General features: G+C 42.5%; 1 protein-coding gene across 1 annotated transcript; it reads right to left on the minus strand.

The window, feature by feature from the left end:
* Positions 1–1,221: 1,221 nt before the first annotated feature.
* Positions 1,222–17,944, minus strand: LOC135255256 (glutamine and serine-rich protein 1-like). Its single transcript, XM_064336163.1, has 13 exons — positions 17,537–17,944; positions 13,243–13,346; positions 12,985–13,146; positions 9,032–12,691; positions 8,386–8,669; positions 7,223–7,339; positions 6,782–6,915; positions 5,742–5,959; positions 5,206–5,343; positions 4,131–4,228; positions 3,586–3,732; positions 2,739–2,834; positions 1,222–2,522 (listed from the first exon to the last, which is right to left on the minus strand). Exons 1-13 carry the CDS (start codon positions 17,641–17,643, stop codon positions 2,379–2,381), a joined length of 5,409 nt encoding a protein of 1,802 aa, XP_064192233.1. The 5' UTR covers positions 17,644–17,944; the 3' UTR covers positions 1,222–2,378.
* Positions 17,945–18,454: the final 510 nt, after the last annotated feature.

The raw sequence follows: 18,454 nt of genomic DNA on the forward strand, positions 1-18,454 counted from the left end.
TTGTGTTTATTCAAATTTGGTTGGCCAGCCCACCGTCTCTTGAGCGCGGAAGAGAACACAGTTTGCATGAAATGAGCCACCACTGAAAATGTCGAAAATGCGGTTTCCAAGATTCGAGGAACATATAGCCTTTGGGAGAGCCAACGACAAGATAGGCCCTTTCAACGTGGTACAACAGTAGCTGCAGTTATAAAGACTAATTCTGACATTAAGTTAGAATTGGAAGCATTGGAAAAACCAAAAAGAAATGTTAGCGCAGATAAAGAGGCTAGTGTTGGTCAGCGAGATCAGATCGGTCATGTCAGATTCCCCTATGGACAGGTGCAACTGTTTACATTAGAATTCTGCTTTCATGTAAAGTCAGCCTTCATCCAATGAAACTGTATCATGCACAACCTATTTTCCCTGCCCATATGGAGTGAGGAATCAGGCAAAAACCTGGGGGGAAAAAAGGACTCGGGTCATGCTATGCAAACAGAATTCAAGTTGTCATTTTCCAAACCCAGGACTTGTGTAACCTTTGTATCCAGTGGAAGCCCATTCCTTGCATTAGCATAACAAACCCCACCTTGTATAGCCTGCATCGTTTCAGCAAACCTCAGTCAGTAGGCATAACAGCGCAGTATACATCCGCTTCTGTCCACATGACTCTTGTGTGTCCAGCGTGTCCAATGCAGGCATAAGCCTCAAGGAATCTCCAAACGCGTGTTGACAAGATTAGTAGCGGAGGCCGACTCATGAATTCATCACGGTAAAATTCCACCATCCATTCTCACACCAAACAATGCAACCTGTTCTTTATCTACACACTTCAGCTGATAAGGAGCAGGTGATAACACGGGGGTTTTGTGGAACATGGTGTGTACCGTGACTTTGACACTGCAGAGCTGGCTGACTCATGCACACATACTCTGCAGTCACGCCGGGTTTCATTATTCATCATGTCGCCATCTTGCTTCGGGAGCAGCCGAAGGGCACAGCGCTACAGCAATACCTCTGACACCACTTCTCATCACACTGTCAGCCGTTAACACATTGAGAAGCCAGGAAATGGTGGTTGTGAACTGCCCGAAGATCACGAATCACATTAGCAGTGGTTAAAGAGAAAATGTGTCATCAGACAACCAATAAAACCAGGATAATGACATTTACAACATGCTTGTATGTATACATGCACAATAATACAACTTGGGACGAGACAAAATGAGCAATACCTAAATATATTCTTGTTTAGTAAGAAATTTATTTTCACATATCTGAAAATAATTGCAATGTGTAACACAGCTACACTTGAGAAGCAAAACTAGTCCAGTACTGTGTGCATATCCGGCTTAAAATTGAGACATACTTGTATTAATAAAGGAAGATTTTCAAGATATATAGTTTACAATAGGTAATCAACATACAAATGTATAGGGCTTCTTTTTTGAAAACAATGAAAAGCGTATTACAAATATGTATGGAACAAATTTGACCACAATATTTCCTTTTGTGAAAAATTTAGTGAGATAAAATGTACATTTGAAAAAGAAAAGTATAAAGGCAATTTCTTTTTTTCCTCAATGAAAATAGTTAAGGTCATTGCATTTTATTACAATACATAACAAAAAGCAGTATTAGAATTGCACCAACTCCATACTTAGATTTATAACCATTGTTATAATAAAAGGAGTCTTTGAAGCATAAAAGATTTAGATATCTATATTATGTCAATTTCTTTCATAAAAGGATGTAATGGCAAAACACTTTTCTTTACAAAATGTACAATACTCTATATAAATTTGGCACTCCATTGAAAAAATGGATGTTTTACACACATACACACGCGCGCGCGCATGCACGCACACTAACATGTACGCGCGTACACCCACACCCACACACACACACACACACACATATATATATCTATATAAACATCTCCACCATCACCGCAATCACTGGCACTGTGATAAGGTGATAAGTAGCAAGGTACTTTTGTCTGATTGAAAATATACTGATTCCTATGCAAGTTGCTCTGTTCTAGCGCATGGTTAACAGTTTAATCCATCACGGTTCTTTCAATAAAATACATAAAAATAAAATGGAAAAGAACTGTTGGCCAGCTATGAAAAGAACAAAAAAAAAAAGCAAAAAATAAAAAAATACAAAACTAAAACAGAGTGAAATCACTCTACTCTGCCTTTTTAGCACCTTGCAATCGAGCATTTCCATTACTGAAGAGAAAATGCAAAGAGCTTGTGAGACCTGGCACCACTGCATACCAGTGAATGATTTGGTCTTTACTGTGTGTTGATTAGTGCTTTAACAAAATTTGATGACGAGTCAGCAGTTCCGTCGGGCCGGCTAGCCGTCCGCCGCTAGCCGCTAACGTGCTCCGGCTACAACAGGCAGGTCTGCTGCACCTGCGTCAGCAGCTCGCCGAACTTGTCGAAGAGGCCCTCCACCCACTTGCCGTCGCCCATGCACAGCTGCACCATCTCCTCTTGCCCCAGGTCCCGGCCCTGTGTCTGAAGAGATGCGATCTGGGGGGGGGGGGGACGGAGGGGTGGGGGGGAGACAAGGCGACGTGACCGCTCTGCATGTGTGACCTCTATGGCACAGCTGAGTGAAAATTCCGTAACCTGTTCTGCCGCATTCCGTGGCAGGGCACATGGGTTTTTTTTCCTTTTGAGAACGCAGGGCAAAATTCTTAAGATGCCATTTAAGTGATGAATGCAGATAGGGTGGAAGAGTCTTACCTCGTCTTTACAAATCAGGAAGGTGTGGTACTTGTAATGCTGGAGAGAATGGTAGAGCGAAAACCACTGCGTTTTCTCCTTCTCTACTGTGTATTCCTGTAGGGAGTAGCAAAGGTCACAGAGGTTTTGTTTTTCCTTTACAACACCTGCAGCACATTCAGGAAGCAGCCCAGCTATACGCTCTTATTTTGTAAACAGAACTGCATGAAACCCCTGAAGCGAGGCTTTAAGCGGAAGGATAATTCAAGGAAATGTGAAAACGTCTAAGGACAGAGCACGACTGCATTCAGAAGAGGAACAGAACGTTCACTGCGAAACACCATATTTACATAAGTATAGAGTGGGAGGCAATTTTCTGCAGACTCCTAACGCTTTGTGATAAGACTCAGACAAGTGCAAGAAAGTGGCTCTCACGACAACATGTTGGTGCCCTCTAGTGAACAAACCTTGTAACTGCTGATGTATAGCTGTGATTTTTGTTCACATTCGGGTAAAAAAAAAATGGACAAAGAGCCAATTGAGGTCAGTATATCACTCCATGCAAACTGGTAATTTTGGTGTTGATACTGATGAGGTTACTGTCTATGTCTGAAAGGTATGCAGTTTTGGGGCTATTTCTGACAGCCTCAGACAAGCAATGTGATTGTGGTGCTCTTTCCCTATGCAATGACAGGACTTGTTCATCCACGGTATATGTATTAAACCCTTTTCATAATTTCACCCCACATTAGATGGCTGTCAGGATAAACATAACTACAAGACAATAAGAAAATATTGAACCCTTTTCCCTTTAATTTAAAACAGAGTAAAGCTTTACATGGATAAGACACAAGTCTGAGAATCCTACCAGGGGTAATTTGCTTGAGGCTTTTGAAGGTCTCATAGTTTTCTTGTGGTAGGCTTTTCCACTCAACCGCACTTTAAAGGTAGGGGTTTCGCCATCTTTTGTCAACTCTGCCACCACGGACAGCTCTGGGAAGCTGTCCAGTGCATTCTGTTGGAGGAATGATACAAAATTCATTAACCAAATATGGCTGGCTAGGCAAAGACCAAAAAAAAAAAGCACAGCATGGTATTTGAAAAGATACTTGAAACTAAAATGGTAAAAAAGTACTGAATAGGAATTAATATTTAAGATGTTAAACATCCCAAGCATCCATCAAGCATTTATACAACTCAACATCAGGTTGCATGGTTTTATATCAAAGCTACTCTTGGGCCCCATCTTTCCAGAAGGTTCCACAATACATTTCAAGCACAAGCAAAAGAAGCGAGAAGTGAGGGGAAAATACCGACAGAATCTTTGTATATTTTCCAGCCAGGAAAAACTGGTGCTGTTTTTAAAAAATAAATTCAATTTCAGGCGTAAAACAGACCAACAGAGGGACTCACCTTAAACAGCTGCCCCACACGCAGTTTGGGCAGCAGCCTCCTCCTGTTGTCTGTGATCATCCCGTCTACTCTTTTCATGTGAGGAAGGAGGAGCTCATCTGCAGCATATTCAGGATTTTGATTCAAAGAAAGGGACATATTAATTCTTGCCTGTAGCAAAGCTTTGCCTCCGTACTTTCTGACTGTCCATTTACTCTGTTTACATCAATTGTCTGGATGCGGTATTGCTCCCGTGAACAAGCACTACCCATCTGCCATTACGAATGAGGCTGTTGTTCATGAAATGAGTTGGTATGTGGAACGATGTCTGCTGTGTGCAACGTACATAGAGTGGAATCCAAAAAACAGCCCTACAGCCACTCGCAACATCTGCAGTGCCAGTGTTTCAAGAGGTGCCATTAGCACAGTTTCTAACAACACAATGCATTTGATAAAGCATCTGAAGAAACACCACTCAAAGGAGCATGCCAACTTTTCACAGTTAGTTTTTATCACTATCTTCAGGCCTTATTTTTATGTAGACTATAACTACCACTATAAATTCACGCAGCAGTATGTGGTTCTGCAGCACCATCGTCAACGGTATTTCATTGTTATTCATCCAAGGAATTTTAAAAATTGCACATTGCAACAGTAGGCTATGATTTTTGTGACACAAACTTAATGTGAATTGTCTGGTTTGAATGAAACTCCACTGAATGACCATTTCATTAAAAAACATGACTTTGCAAACAACAGGCACGGAGAAGTTTGCGGAAACTCATAATGGAGTTGGCACCAAGGTATGATTACTTAAAAAGAGGAAACACATCTGACAGGCCATATGGCAGCAATGATTGTTATTATACACTTAAAAACTTTTGATAATCATGGATGTGGTATATCACCCAGTCTTACCTAGAAGTATATACTTCTTCATTTAATTACATTATTTTGATTGATCCTTATTTTTTTACAGGCATGGTAGGCTTTTAGTTTACTTCTTACTTCTCTATCCCGTCATACTGTCAATAACATATAACATGATAGTTTTACCAGATCACCCAGCGAAACAAACTGACACGTCAGTGCTCACCATTCTCCTTCTCCAATGTCTCCATCACACTGCCGTCCAGGGCCACGCCGATGAGCAGCTCCACGTAGCTCCTGAAGGCCTCCTTCATGGTCCTGGTGTTGAGGAAGCGTGTGGCAAAGGGGACTGGAGGAGTAAACTCTGGAAAAAACCAACCAGGAGTGGAGTTAAATCTCACAGACCAATCACGCCTCATGACAGAAAACGTGAAATGTTGGAACGATTTTTGAAATCTGGCTTCGACGATGACACGCAATTACAAAACATGCTGATAAGCACAGCACAAGTAAAAGTGAACTCTGAACTCTCTTTTTAAGTACAGTACAATAATAGTATAACAAAGTGTAACAAATTAGCCCAGGCACACTTGACTTAAACCTTACAAGCACAAATGTATTTAACAACCACATAAATATATTTTATCAAAGAGGTTAAGGCTGTCAAGCACTTGGCAACTAAAACAAGCTTAAAACACATACAGGACACTTATCTGAAAACTACTTAGAGTTTAATCTCTCTGAACAGGAGGAGTGCCTGACCATCGTCTTCGCTCACAGCCTCCGGGGACAACACGGTGGGCGAAGAGGAGAACTCCTTCCACTTCTTCCTCTTTTTGGGTGGCGGCTCTGCCTTGACCTTGGGCTGCTTCGCTTTGGGTTTGGCGGGGGGCTTGCTGGACGCAGGCTTCGGCGCACAGGGGTCGGTCACCGCAGCGGACGCCGCTCTCTGGCCGAGCAGGGCCTTAGCGTGGGAACCTCTGGCCCAAACAGCAATGAAATACTTGATTCAAGATTCAATAATTTATTGCCATACAACTTAGTTGTATTTGCCTCAGTGTGCTCATGACAGAACAGCAAACAATCACAGCAAAACAGTCAAGACACATAATAAGAAAAAAACACAACACATAACCCCCACCCCATAGAACATTACATACATCCGTGGATGTAAGATTTTAACAGTACTTTGTTTTTAACTTGAGTACTTTGTTTCAACAAAACTAGAAAAATACCTACAAATATACTAATCTATGGCTGGTACAGGATAAAAAAGAGACTATGAAATGAAGCGGAGCATGTGCAGTACTTGTAATTGTATGCACAGAACATGCCTCAGGATGTAAATATCTTAGTCAGTTATGTGCTGTCAGATAACTGACTAGTTTTTAGGTTGCGGCTTTCGAGACAGAGGTATGATTTGACACGGCAAACTTGTTCATGGTCCATGCAATACATGGTATCTCTCTCAAAAGCTTAACCTAAATACTAGATACCCAACAGTGCCAACAAATGTGCCCCTATATCAGCCACTGTATAGCTGGCTGACTGCCCAAAATTTCTGCATCTGAAATATCCTCCATTGCACATAAACCGCTGTCGAGGCCAATTGATAAAAACACAATAAAACAGAAATAATATCCAAAAACCTAAGAAAGTCATTTTTGTAAGTGGCTTTGCTCAAATGTTTCTGCTAAATGACAACTGAAAATTATGAACTATTCCTTTAAGGCCAGATCAATCCCAGCGGCCATCACTGGGGCTAAGTACAAGTACACAGGTTCAGGTGGCAGAATTCATACCTCATGGAGTGCATGGGTTTGCACCTTGGTTTCCTGCTGCAGACCCGAACGTACTCCCTCTTATTTACAGTGTCGATGAACTTCACGTACACTCTCCTGTACAAGGTCTTTGCATCCCCAAAGTACCCTAAATACTACAGGACAGAGTGGACAGCAGATCCATATTCCCAAAGAGCTCAAAGTTAGTTATTTAAGTAACATTCATACAATTTCATCAATCACAACAACAGACATACTCGGTTCTATTGTTTATGCCAATTATAAATAAATTCAGAATTAATCTATGATACCAATTGTGTATATCAGTTATTGCATCTCTTTTATAGATGGCATCCTCTAAATTATTATGCAAAATGGGAAAGCACAGCAGCATATAATACAAAATATTCCAAGAGCTGTCAGTGTGGGCCTTGTGGATCATGGGTATTATTTTGTACGTACGCTGTTAGTGGCTGAAAACACTCGGGTTCCGTCCCTCAGCTCAGGCACAAATTTCTGCAGTAAGGCTTTCTGTACCTTCCAGATGGCAGGGGGCTCATGCCCTGCTGTTAATGTCATCTGCCAACATGAAATATGACACATTGCAACAGAAAAGAATAAGTGCAATGTAGAAACAGACAACGGTTTAACTGTCCCACATTGTAAAATGCTACTGCAAGCAATCTGATTCTGCTCAAAGAGCACCAGCATTCTCCCCCAGTATTCATATACATGTAACTGCGCTAATCTAGTGGAGAATATATATAATTATATATATATATATATATATTATATATATATATATATATATATATATATATATATATACATATATACTATATATATATATATTATTCATTCTGTAGACCATAATACAGACATCCAATACCTGACATGACAAACTCCAAAGAGTTAAACAATCATTCCTTATGAAATAAGTGGGAAAAACTTGTAGCAATTTGATACTAAAAGTATATTGACATCAGCATTCCTACCCATGGCTACATGTCATTATCTTTGTGATTTTTAAATAATTTGTACAGGCACTATGCGATTGTTGGCACTCTGGTTCCAAAGTCTCCCTTTTGGAAGGGGAAGATGACTGATGTGAATGCAAGAAATTCACTTGAATGCAAATACATTAATAGCAAGGAACATGAAACCTACAGTGGCATACCAAGGACAGCCAGCTCTCCCAAAAAGGGAGCCAAAGGGCCAGCGATCCCATAGTGCATTGCTCAGTTGTGTTTATAAACAAAGGACTTTTGAGAACGTTTTTTCTAGTGGAGGTTCCCTTTAAGACAACAAATCAAGCTACAGTACATTTAGATTGAAATGGTGTAACAACACACAGATTTCAGCAAGCGAGGTGCGTTTTCCTGTAAATATTATGTGAATGACATACATATTTATAATGGCATTCAAAATTTGTGCAGTCTATTCTTGCAGGGTCTCAACGACCTATTCTGCACTGTGCATAACAATATCTCTTTTGCATTATTGCACAGAATAAAGAGGAAAAATATGTCAAGATGATCAAATTAATTTCTGAGAGTGCAATCTTATTGAAAAGATTTCAGTGGCTGGGCTTATGTAAAGAAATATGCATCCGGACAGAGTCTCACCTTCAAGCATTCGATATCCTCGATTTTTACCACAAACTCGTCCCGCTCGCGGTACATCCCCTCACCGCCACTGTCCGAAAGATCCTCGTCCGTCAGGCCCTCTATGGCTACAGAGTTCAGCTGTGTGGCCAGCTGGTCAGGAGGGAACTCCTTCAACTGTTCTGGTGCAGACATCTCAACAGACGTGACTGGACCCTGCTTTTCAGTCTTTAGCCCTGACGAAGGCACGTTGTGAGATTGTTCCTGCTTTATGATGAGTCCTGAATTATTTTTCTCTGTCACACCTGGAATTACGTTCAGGGGAAGTGGTCATGCATTGACAGCATTCTCTGTCTTAATCACCAGAAAATATAACAAATATTAGTAGTGTGCTAAAACAATACAGTGTTATGGCTTACTAATTGGAACGAACCACAACTTTCAGAGGCTGCTTAGATAATATATTTTTTAACATAAATTAAAAGAAAATTATTGAATATTTATGACCTGATTTGCAAAGCCAAGTTGTATTCATAGACTACAATTCACTATAACAGCACACTGATTGACAGTGATGATGGATAGCATTCACTTCAAGAATAAGAAAAGGAATTAAATGTCTAAAGGAGAATGACTAATCTTCCACTTTGAATTAAAGTAGTCTTACCAAAATGACTCTTCTTCTCTGAAGGGTCATCCAATGCAGAAAGGGCAGAAGTGATGCTCTTTTGAAGATCTTGGTTCTTTCCCACAGAATCATCCTCATCAGAGGAGAAAGAAGGCAAGGCCTCCAGGTTCCTCTTCAGTTCCTCATCAAGCCTCTTGCAGGTACTGACAGCATCAGCTTCTGGTGACGTCAATGGTGCTGGCAAGGGCTGTGGCTTGGAGGTCAGAGGAAGGGGACCGGAGGGCCTTTTGAAGGATGCAGGCGCCTTCCGGGAACGATTGGGCATTCTTATTGGAGGAGAGGAGAACTGCTGCTTGGGTCCTGATTTCAGGAAGTCCAAAAAGGACCCGATGAATCCTGTTTTGACCTCTGGCTGCTTCTCCTCCACCTCCCTGATCTTCTGCCGCATCCGCTCCTGCTGCTGATAGCCATCATAGCAGGAATCTGAGGTGGAGGGTGAGCTGGTCTCACTCCCTCTGGAGTTCTGCCGCTTACCCTGGCCACTCCTCTTTGCTGATTTGGGGTAACCATTTTCATCCTCACCCACAAGCTTATTTGAACCCTTGGACTTTGCCTTCTTTTTTGAGAAACTATTAGTGGAACATTCCGAGCCAGCCTGGTCCAATTTTACAGTCTTCTGCCCTAGGTTCTGAGCATGATCCCTGTCCTTGGGCAGGTTGGTTTTGTTCATAATCCCCATGGGGTCGCACTCCTCAGCAGTTTGCTGAAGGTCATTCTCGGAGGTTGTGCTCTCATCATTAAGGCTTCTCCCACAGGGGTTGAAAGAACCATTGCTGTATCCCACAGTTCCATCCTCAACTAGAGTCTTCTTCTCCCCCTGCGGCACCTGGCTGATGCTCCTGGACCTATGTAGAGAGCCCACTACCCTCTCTCCTATGTCCTGCCCAGAACTGAAGGCAGAGCCAGTCAATTCGTGCTGCATTGAGACATTTGACACCTCAATTGCTTGGTGCTCCAAGCTTCCACTCTTAGGCAACTGGTGGATGCCTATATTCAAATGAGCACTGTTTTGTGTCATGGCCACAGTATGGGTGCTAGCAGTGATGGGGTGTGATGATGAGAAGCTTGGAGAAATATGCCTTGTGTCCACAAACTGGAAGTGACCCTTTGAGTCTATGGGGTTAGCCAGTGAAGGTATCTCTCCTTCTGAGGAGGTGGCCTTGACAAAATCCTGAGGGGTGACTCCACAGGCAGCTGCGGTGGCAGCCAAAATGTCATCCACGTTGGACAGGATGTTCCTGTCGTCCCCCAGCAGAACAGAGTCAGGGAAGCAGATGGAACTCAAGGCAAAATGATGCTTTGCATCATGCTGGTTTGTTTGGCCAAAGTTTTCTTTTGGCAGTGGGTGCTGCTGCTGGACAGACTTGGAGGCTTCGGCAATGCCCATCTTCAGGACATCTGAGCCCTGTGAAAGAACCACCTGCTGCTGGCTATGGCTGTCACTGTGTCCTATAGCCTGATCGTCCATTTGCAGGTAGTGCACAGGGATCTGCTGCATCTGGGTTGATAACTTAGTTGAGTCAAACCCCGAATGAAACAAGGGCTGCTGAAGCAGAATCCTCTGCAGGTCTCGAGAGGGCTCCAGCAGGACCTGGGCACTGGGCAAGCGGATGTACTGAGTCTGCTGTACCATGTGGTTCTGACTCTGTTGATGAGCACTAGCACCCTGTATCTGATGGTTTAGCGACAGCTGCGACTCGGGCACAACCTGCAGGAGTGAGTGCTGCTTATTAAGCTCCTCTGTGCCTATGGTTACGTGGGAAGACTGTAACAGAGGAGAGTTCCTCTTTGAGTCTGTGGTCACTTGGCTGGTGCTGGCAGCGGTCATATGCTGTTTGTGGTGGTTCAAGGAAACCATCCTTTCATCTTTTTTAGATTCGGACAGTGCTAGGCCCATTATCTGGTCCTCGGGCTGCATGCTGCTCCGGATCACGCTCTGTGAGTTGTATCGGTCATCCACCTTGGAGTTTGCATGCCCAGCTTTGTTCTGTTCTCCAGTGTCACAGGCAGCCAGGGTCTGAGTGGTGGGATCTTGGGAGGACTGTTGCAATCCTTGCAAATCCTGAACAGGAAACTCATCTCCCTCCTGTTTGGAGATGATAAACGTGCTGGCATCCAATTTCCTTTTGCTGTAGGGCAGCTTCAAGTCAGCTGAGGACTGGTTGTTCTGTAAGGCTTGAGAATGAGAAGCTAAGGAGAAAGTCGGGGACTGAACAGGAGGCAAGTATTTCTGAGGCTGTGGTGATAATGTGTTTTCTGTTTTGATGCTGGGAGAAGGCTGCATTAGGATGTACTCCTGGGTGGGACTCGACGTGGGTAAATTCTGGGCACGAGTGGAAGAGAAGGAGAGGGCCTCTGAGGTCAGGACGAGGGAATGTCCTGAAGTGTAGCTCTGAGAGAGACTTACGGTAGCCAGTCCCTGGGACTGTGCAGAATAGCTTGCAGTTGGCAGGGTCTGAGAGTGGCTGGAAGAAAAACTCTGAGCAGTATTCCCCTGGCAGTTGCCCTGTGCCTGGGCCCCATACTCCTCACTGCGTCCAACAGAAAGCAGCCCCTGTTGCTGACCAGAAGAATAGACAAGTGACTGGCTTGCAGGAGTTACATTTACAGACTGTCCAGAGAAAGTGGTCAGAGTCTTGTAGAAAGAAGGCAACTTCTCCAACTGGCTGGAAGAGCAAACCTGGCCTTGGTTGGGCACAGTTGGTGAAGTGACATAGTGCTGTAGGGGGCTGACTGGCATCAGGCTAGGTAGCTGTGCTGATGTGTAGGTTTGGGGCTGCCCAGCAATGACAGGACTCTGCCTCTGGATGGGAGAGGGGTAACCCTGAGGCCGCAGATCTGGGGAGCTTCCGTGGGGCTCGTTAGCCTCTGGGGTCTGCTGGGTGTGTCTGGAGGAACAGTCTTTGTTCTTTGTACCAGATGGGGATGAAAATGTTGGCGAGGAGATGGAAGAAGGATAGGCCTGAGTTTGCTCCAGTGTGGACTGAGATGTTTTCTGCTGCAGTCTGCTGTCGCTGACCTGAGTAGATTCTCCCTCGGGGCTGCAGGGCAACACGGCTGGCTCACGGGGGGAGCTCTGGAAGGTGATCTCGCCCCCACCGCCAGCCATGTAGCCCTGCAGGGAATGCTGGGTGCTGCCGGAAAGCTGTGACTGCATTGACTGGGTACTGGAAGGCCGCTGATGGTGCTTGATGACACTACATTCCCGCTGGAGTGCTCTCTCAAGGGAGCCCGCGAAGACTGAGGTGCCATACGTCTGGGGGGTTGCCTGGGCCCCACTCAGGGCAGAGGGCAACAGGCTAAACTGAGGCTGCAGGAGGTGGGGAGCCGACTCCTGGGCCGAACGGTACGTAGAGGACTGCGGCGGAACGCTGGCGCTCAAAGGGGTGCTGCTGAAACGATCAAAAGGCAGAGCCGGTGGCACCGACCCCTGGGCGGGCTTGATCTGCAGCATAGGATCTTGAGGAGACAGTATCCCATTTGTGGAGGAGGTGAAGCTGGCGTCCTGAAGTGCCAGCGATGGGGCAGTTGAGAAACTGCGGGTGGAGAAGCTGTTGTGGTGCTGGTAAGGGGTGGGGATTGTTCCCGTGGGCAGGGCTCCAGCGACAAAAAGTTCTGTAGCAGCAGATGAATTCATACCTGGCAGGGACAGTCAAACCAAACACAACAGTAGTAAGGATATGCATATTCTCAGGTGCATCAATACCAATTCAAACCCAGGCAAAGTCATGCAAAGGCATACAGAAACCAAACTACGGACACATAAACAAGCCAACAAAACAAAAACAAAGAATTAGATACATTTATGAAACAGACACAAAAACAGACAAGACACAGATGCAAAAAGCGCAACGTACACACGTGCAAACATGCACACGCAAGCCAACATGCGCCCACGGACGCAAAAACAGGCACATTCCCACTCTGCATACCGGTCTGCCATGAGGGAGTCCTGAACTGGGGGAGGAGGGATGCAGAGGCAGGTCCAGCCTGAGGGGTACGGGACTCGACAGCAGAGAGGAAGCTCATGACTGACGCTTCAGTAGTGCTACTGTTAGCAGCGTGCAAACCAGCATCGAAGATTCCAGACAGCCCTGAGAGGCAGTAGACAACACTCGGCGTGAATACAGGGATGCGGATTCCCGACCGTCCGGAGTCGCGTGGCATATGGCCCCACTTGGTTGCCTTACCTGTGGGATGATGCGCAGTGGCGAATGTTGAGGGTTGATGATTGGAAGCGTAGGTCTGCCGCTGGAGAAGCTCTGATTCTGGAGGTGCTGCTCCATATGTTGAGCTGTAGGATTGTTGACATGAGACATATTAGAGGAGGAACTCCAGAAACACTGCCCTGTACAATTTCCATATTGCCGTGTTTTTGTCTCTGGAACATATACGTTTTATATTGAATACAACTGTGAGTTCATAACAATATACTGAAATATCTGCAAATTGTATTAAATATTTATTTGCACACTTGTTCCAGAGAAGCACATATGAAGCCAGAAGGGACCCCAAAGTACTAAATAAATAATATTAAAATACTGTACATGCAATTTTTTTAACAGCTCTCACCAAATTGAAAGATCATTTTCCACTAGTGTGGCATACCTACTGTCATTCCTGGTGACCTTCTGACTATGACATATTAGACCCTTGTTAAATTTAATTGTTACCCAGATTACACTTGAACTTGCTATGTGGCATTTACACAAGGCAGAACAACAAACACAGAAAGGCTTGTCTGCCAAATGGTGATGACTTTCTTCCATACACTTGTGTGTAAACAGCTTCTTGAGGGGATCTGTATGAAACGGTTTGCCAGTAAACACACATGCTCAGAGAGAATGCCCTGTGAGAAGCGATTCATTTATATCAAATTCCGACAGATTTAAATCCTTCCAGCTTCATATGAAACAGCTGTTTAATATGAGATGTCAGCCAGTATGTGTCACATCCAAAACACTTCAGATGTTTTCAGTCCAATTAGGCCTAACTGTTTGGCTATTTCAAAGCCTCGACAGTGGGTATTTACCAACATTTCACATAATACTAAAAAGAATTCCAAGAAAGAATTAATTAGTTTAATTAGTTGAGAAATTTGGTGCCAAGCACCCCTCATCAGATTCTACCATTTAATTTGGCAGATGTTATTTCTCAAACAAACTAACAGAGTGGCAGCTGCACTGCACATATCTCATCAAATATCATTTTCAATATTCATTGAAATGCACTGGAAAATGTTTCATGGAGCAATTTTTCACTTGTTCTAACATAATATTTTGGTGAACGATAATTCAGAATTAAATGAAGTCAACAAAATTATGAATGAATGAATGCAACTGGGATATTGGGATGTTACAAGCATGGAATGTTTGGAAAGTAAGAACAGTCTGTTACTGAGAAATTCCGAACACCTGTGACAGTCACCCAAATTTGTATTTGCTTTCTCTTATTTAAGCCAACGCGTAAGCCTCGTGAAACCGAAATGGCTGACTCGATAAAGGCATGGAAAATGTGCAGATGTTATCCATTTAATACAGATGTGATCGCTGACCAGGTTAATTGGATATGGAAGACATAGAAACAATGCAAAAGAAGAAACATAACCAGAATCACTTGACAATGTTAATAATTAATAAAGAGTGACCAAAACTGCACGTTCAGTTTTACATAAGTGATGAATAGCAACAATTTTGCATTTTGCTTGACAGCTTTAAAAACATTAGAACTCCTCAGTATGAAACCATATTTTCAATCTAGTTAAGCCTGTTTATAATTTCTCAACTTTGCTGAACTTAATTTTAAGAGGAAATCTTATGTATGACAGGCATCTCAAAATATTTCATGTGGCCTTGGTGAGGCATATGGTACATATCGCCTACACGTGGAAGCAAACAAACCAAAAAGGGAAGCAGGCTCTTTCTGTTATGACAATACAACTCATGACTAAATCAATCACAAATGTACCTTGCTAAAAATACTTCTGATAACCAATTAACGTTGACAAGTTCAATGTAAAAGGTTGGGTGAATACCCAATATTTACCATTGGATATTACAGTGATAGCGTGTCCTCAGGTAAAAAATTCATTCACAAACCAGTACAAATGAAGATCCTATAAGCTGACAGAACCCAGACACCTAGGTCCAATAATCCTTTGCTGTCATTAAATGATACATTTGCAATGTGTAGCAGATATGATCAATATGAGAAATGATGAAGCAGGCTGGCCTAAGGTTCAACTTGTTTTTGCTTGTTTTACTTTTAACAATACATAGGTGTATAATAACAAATAACAGCTTCTCAAAGCTCTAGTGTAGGACAGGGAACTAAAACCAACTAACCTGTACTGAAACTGTGAGTTCTACATTTCCAGTGATGTCTTAAATTCACAATTCAACTATGCTTGAACATGATACATGAAACGTGGATGTTTTTTTATTGGCAAAGCCATAAATTACTAGCATAAAATTGAAATGCTACAGAACTAGGCTGCTTGAAGTGGCTCACATCTTGTTGCTTGACTAGAATCAAACACACGGTCTCCCATCAGTATTATCACACACCACTGTTACCAATACAATTTTGACTGAGTTTTACAGACAGAGATGCAAAACCTACCTTTGAGTACAAAGTACTCCAACAACTGTTCTGTTAGACACAAGCGTCATTTCCTGTTGGCCACTACCGTTCAGGCAGGGACGACCAAAACTATCTATACTGAGAGTGGTTTGATGAAACAGCAATCTGGGCATCACTCTGAAAAGGTAGTGTCTGTTCTACAACAGGTACTATACAACATTCTAATTAATTTTAAAAAATGTAAAAATCCAAATTAAACTTTATTTTCACATTTAAGAGTTCAGAAGTAGATTGGCATCAAACCAACGGAAATCTGTTGATGCACCATGCAAGTCAACAAGAAGAAATGTGTTTGTGTAAAACATTTACAGGGTGCATGGGCATCCCAGACCAATGTAGTTACACAGTACATACATAAACAAGCATATGCAGCAAAGGAACGTTGGCTGCAATTTGTAAGCCAAGGCCCCTTGCTGTCCATATGGAACAACAAAGACTGTTGACTTGCAGTGCTAAAGACTCAGGTTCTGAGCAAAGGGGGTCAATCACACTTTCATGCTGACTGTAGTGGATGACATCTACTGTTGCAGCAGGCTCATATACTCTTCTGAGTTCAAACTCTGGCTGGCATCGATCCATACTGTTCAGTTTCCCAGCTAAAGCCAATGGTCATCGTGTTTGGCTTTAACATTGACAGCTCATGCTATTTATCAAAGTGAAGCAATTTATCAGCTAGTTCAATTACACAACAATTAAATTTCTGTTTTTATAAAGGAAAGTAGCATATAATTTAATATTCCTGTAACAATTTATGTTTCTTATGGTGCAAACTCAGAAGAATATTGCATAAACAGTTTATAGAATATGGCACAATCATGTATCAGTGCAGTGCATTTCTAAACAACAGAAAAGACTCGCAGTTTATGATACTTTTACATAATATTACGGTTGTGGAGTGGTGGGAAAAAATAAGAATTACATATTTAATAAATACATATTATTCCAAATACGATACTGGTAACAACTCTGCGATATCGTTAATCATGCGGTTGAACTTCGGTAGGTCAGCACAAATAAAAAAGGGATGATGGTACACAACAGATATTATATGATTATGATATGCATTCACTTTTCATTCATTATCCGTCCATAAGAAAGTCCATAAGAAAGACTCTCTAAATTAGAACAATAATAGGGCGTTCCACCTCAATAATATCCAGACATTGAGCTGGAATTATTGTTTCAGGAAAAATTACGACTCAAATAACAGATGAGGACAACAACGGATCGTATGACTGCGTTAGTTAAAAACGGCAAAATGTAAACAAAACCCATAAGATCACAAAACATTCTAAAGTCCGAATTACAAAATATCGGCTATTGCACACACACAACCAAATGGCAACGGTGAAACAGCTGTATACGTACTACCGAGTTGCGCTTTGAAAAACTACAATTTGACAACTTGTTCATAATTTACTTAACTGGAATGACGTTTTATGAATATAGTTCACAATTAGCGTTAAACCGTAAAAATGTGTCAACAGAACAGACAGGAAATCAGATCAGTGTCGGGCAATCAAGCTGGCGCATTTCACCGTTTCATATATATCCAAATGCACACTTTCCATTTCGCTTAATGGCAATTAAGTTGCAAGAATCGCGATGCTGGAGACACAATGTCGCTAGCTAGCACCCGATTTCAGTAAGTCCACCACTTCTTTTTAAACCAGCTAAGTTGTTCGTTCGTCTGAATAATTGAAAGTGAGGAAGTTTTCCAAACCCAATGTCTTATAAAACAGCGCGTTAACTTTACAACTCGGCATATTTTGTTTGTTGTGCTAGGCCCTCCATCACCGGAATTTTCTTGGACGATGACCCGCCCTCCCCGTCATCTCCTACCTTGGCTTAATGCTTGCGGTGCTGCGCTCGTAGGCCCAAGCTGCGGTCTGTGCTGGTGGAGCCAACTGATCTGCGAAGCTGGAAGTCGGGTAATTCCTGTCCATCATCCGGCAAAATTGGGAGTGATGCACTTCCCCGATAGCTTTCTAAAGCAGGCACACATTCAAGCAAAGGGACGGACAGAAAAAATCACATTGTCTTGGAGCATAGATCTGGAAGCACTGACTCACAGAGCGGTAGTTCAGGGGGGATCCGCAAAGTGACTCTTAATATCTGATTATTGTTTTATGGTTATTATTGTTCCTGTCCCTCAGTCAGTCATGGTGTTAGTGCTGCATGGTGCGACTTGGATCAGGTCCCCATATTGGTTTCTTTCCCAGGATGCACCTCCCACCAGCTTGGAGTTGCAAGTTTTTCTCATGATCTGCTATTGAGTATTAGTAGGTAAATATGCAGAACGCGCCGAGTCAGGATTTTAAATGGCCAGAAATCGAATAAATAAATAAATGAAAGTTATAGAGTAATCCATACAAGCAATATTTTTTCAGTTACTGAAAACATATATTTAATGTATTTATTTCTTTTGAAAATCGTTTTTTTATGTCAATAAAAAACCATGCAATGAAGGTGAAAAAGCCAGGTTGACATAATCTTAAAATTGAACTTATTTTATGAGGTTACAATTATTGTAATTATAATAATACATTTATAATTCAAATAATTAAGACCAGCTAACCATTAATTTCTCAAAATAGCAGCAGTTTGCAGAATTCAAACAGGATTGCAAGCTACAGGCATATCACAGGAGCAACTACAATGTAAGTACAGAACATACATCAGCATTATTTTCAGTGTTAAAAATCAGTTAATTGTAGTGTATATTATGACATTTGACAGGCAAGTATTTTTAAAAGGGCA

The sequence above is a fragment of the Anguilla rostrata genome, chromosome 5 (assembly GCF_018555375.3).
Source record: "Anguilla rostrata isolate EN2019 chromosome 5, ASM1855537v3, whole genome shotgun sequence".
Taxonomy (NCBI): domain Eukaryota; kingdom Metazoa; phylum Chordata; class Actinopteri; order Anguilliformes; family Anguillidae; genus Anguilla; species Anguilla rostrata.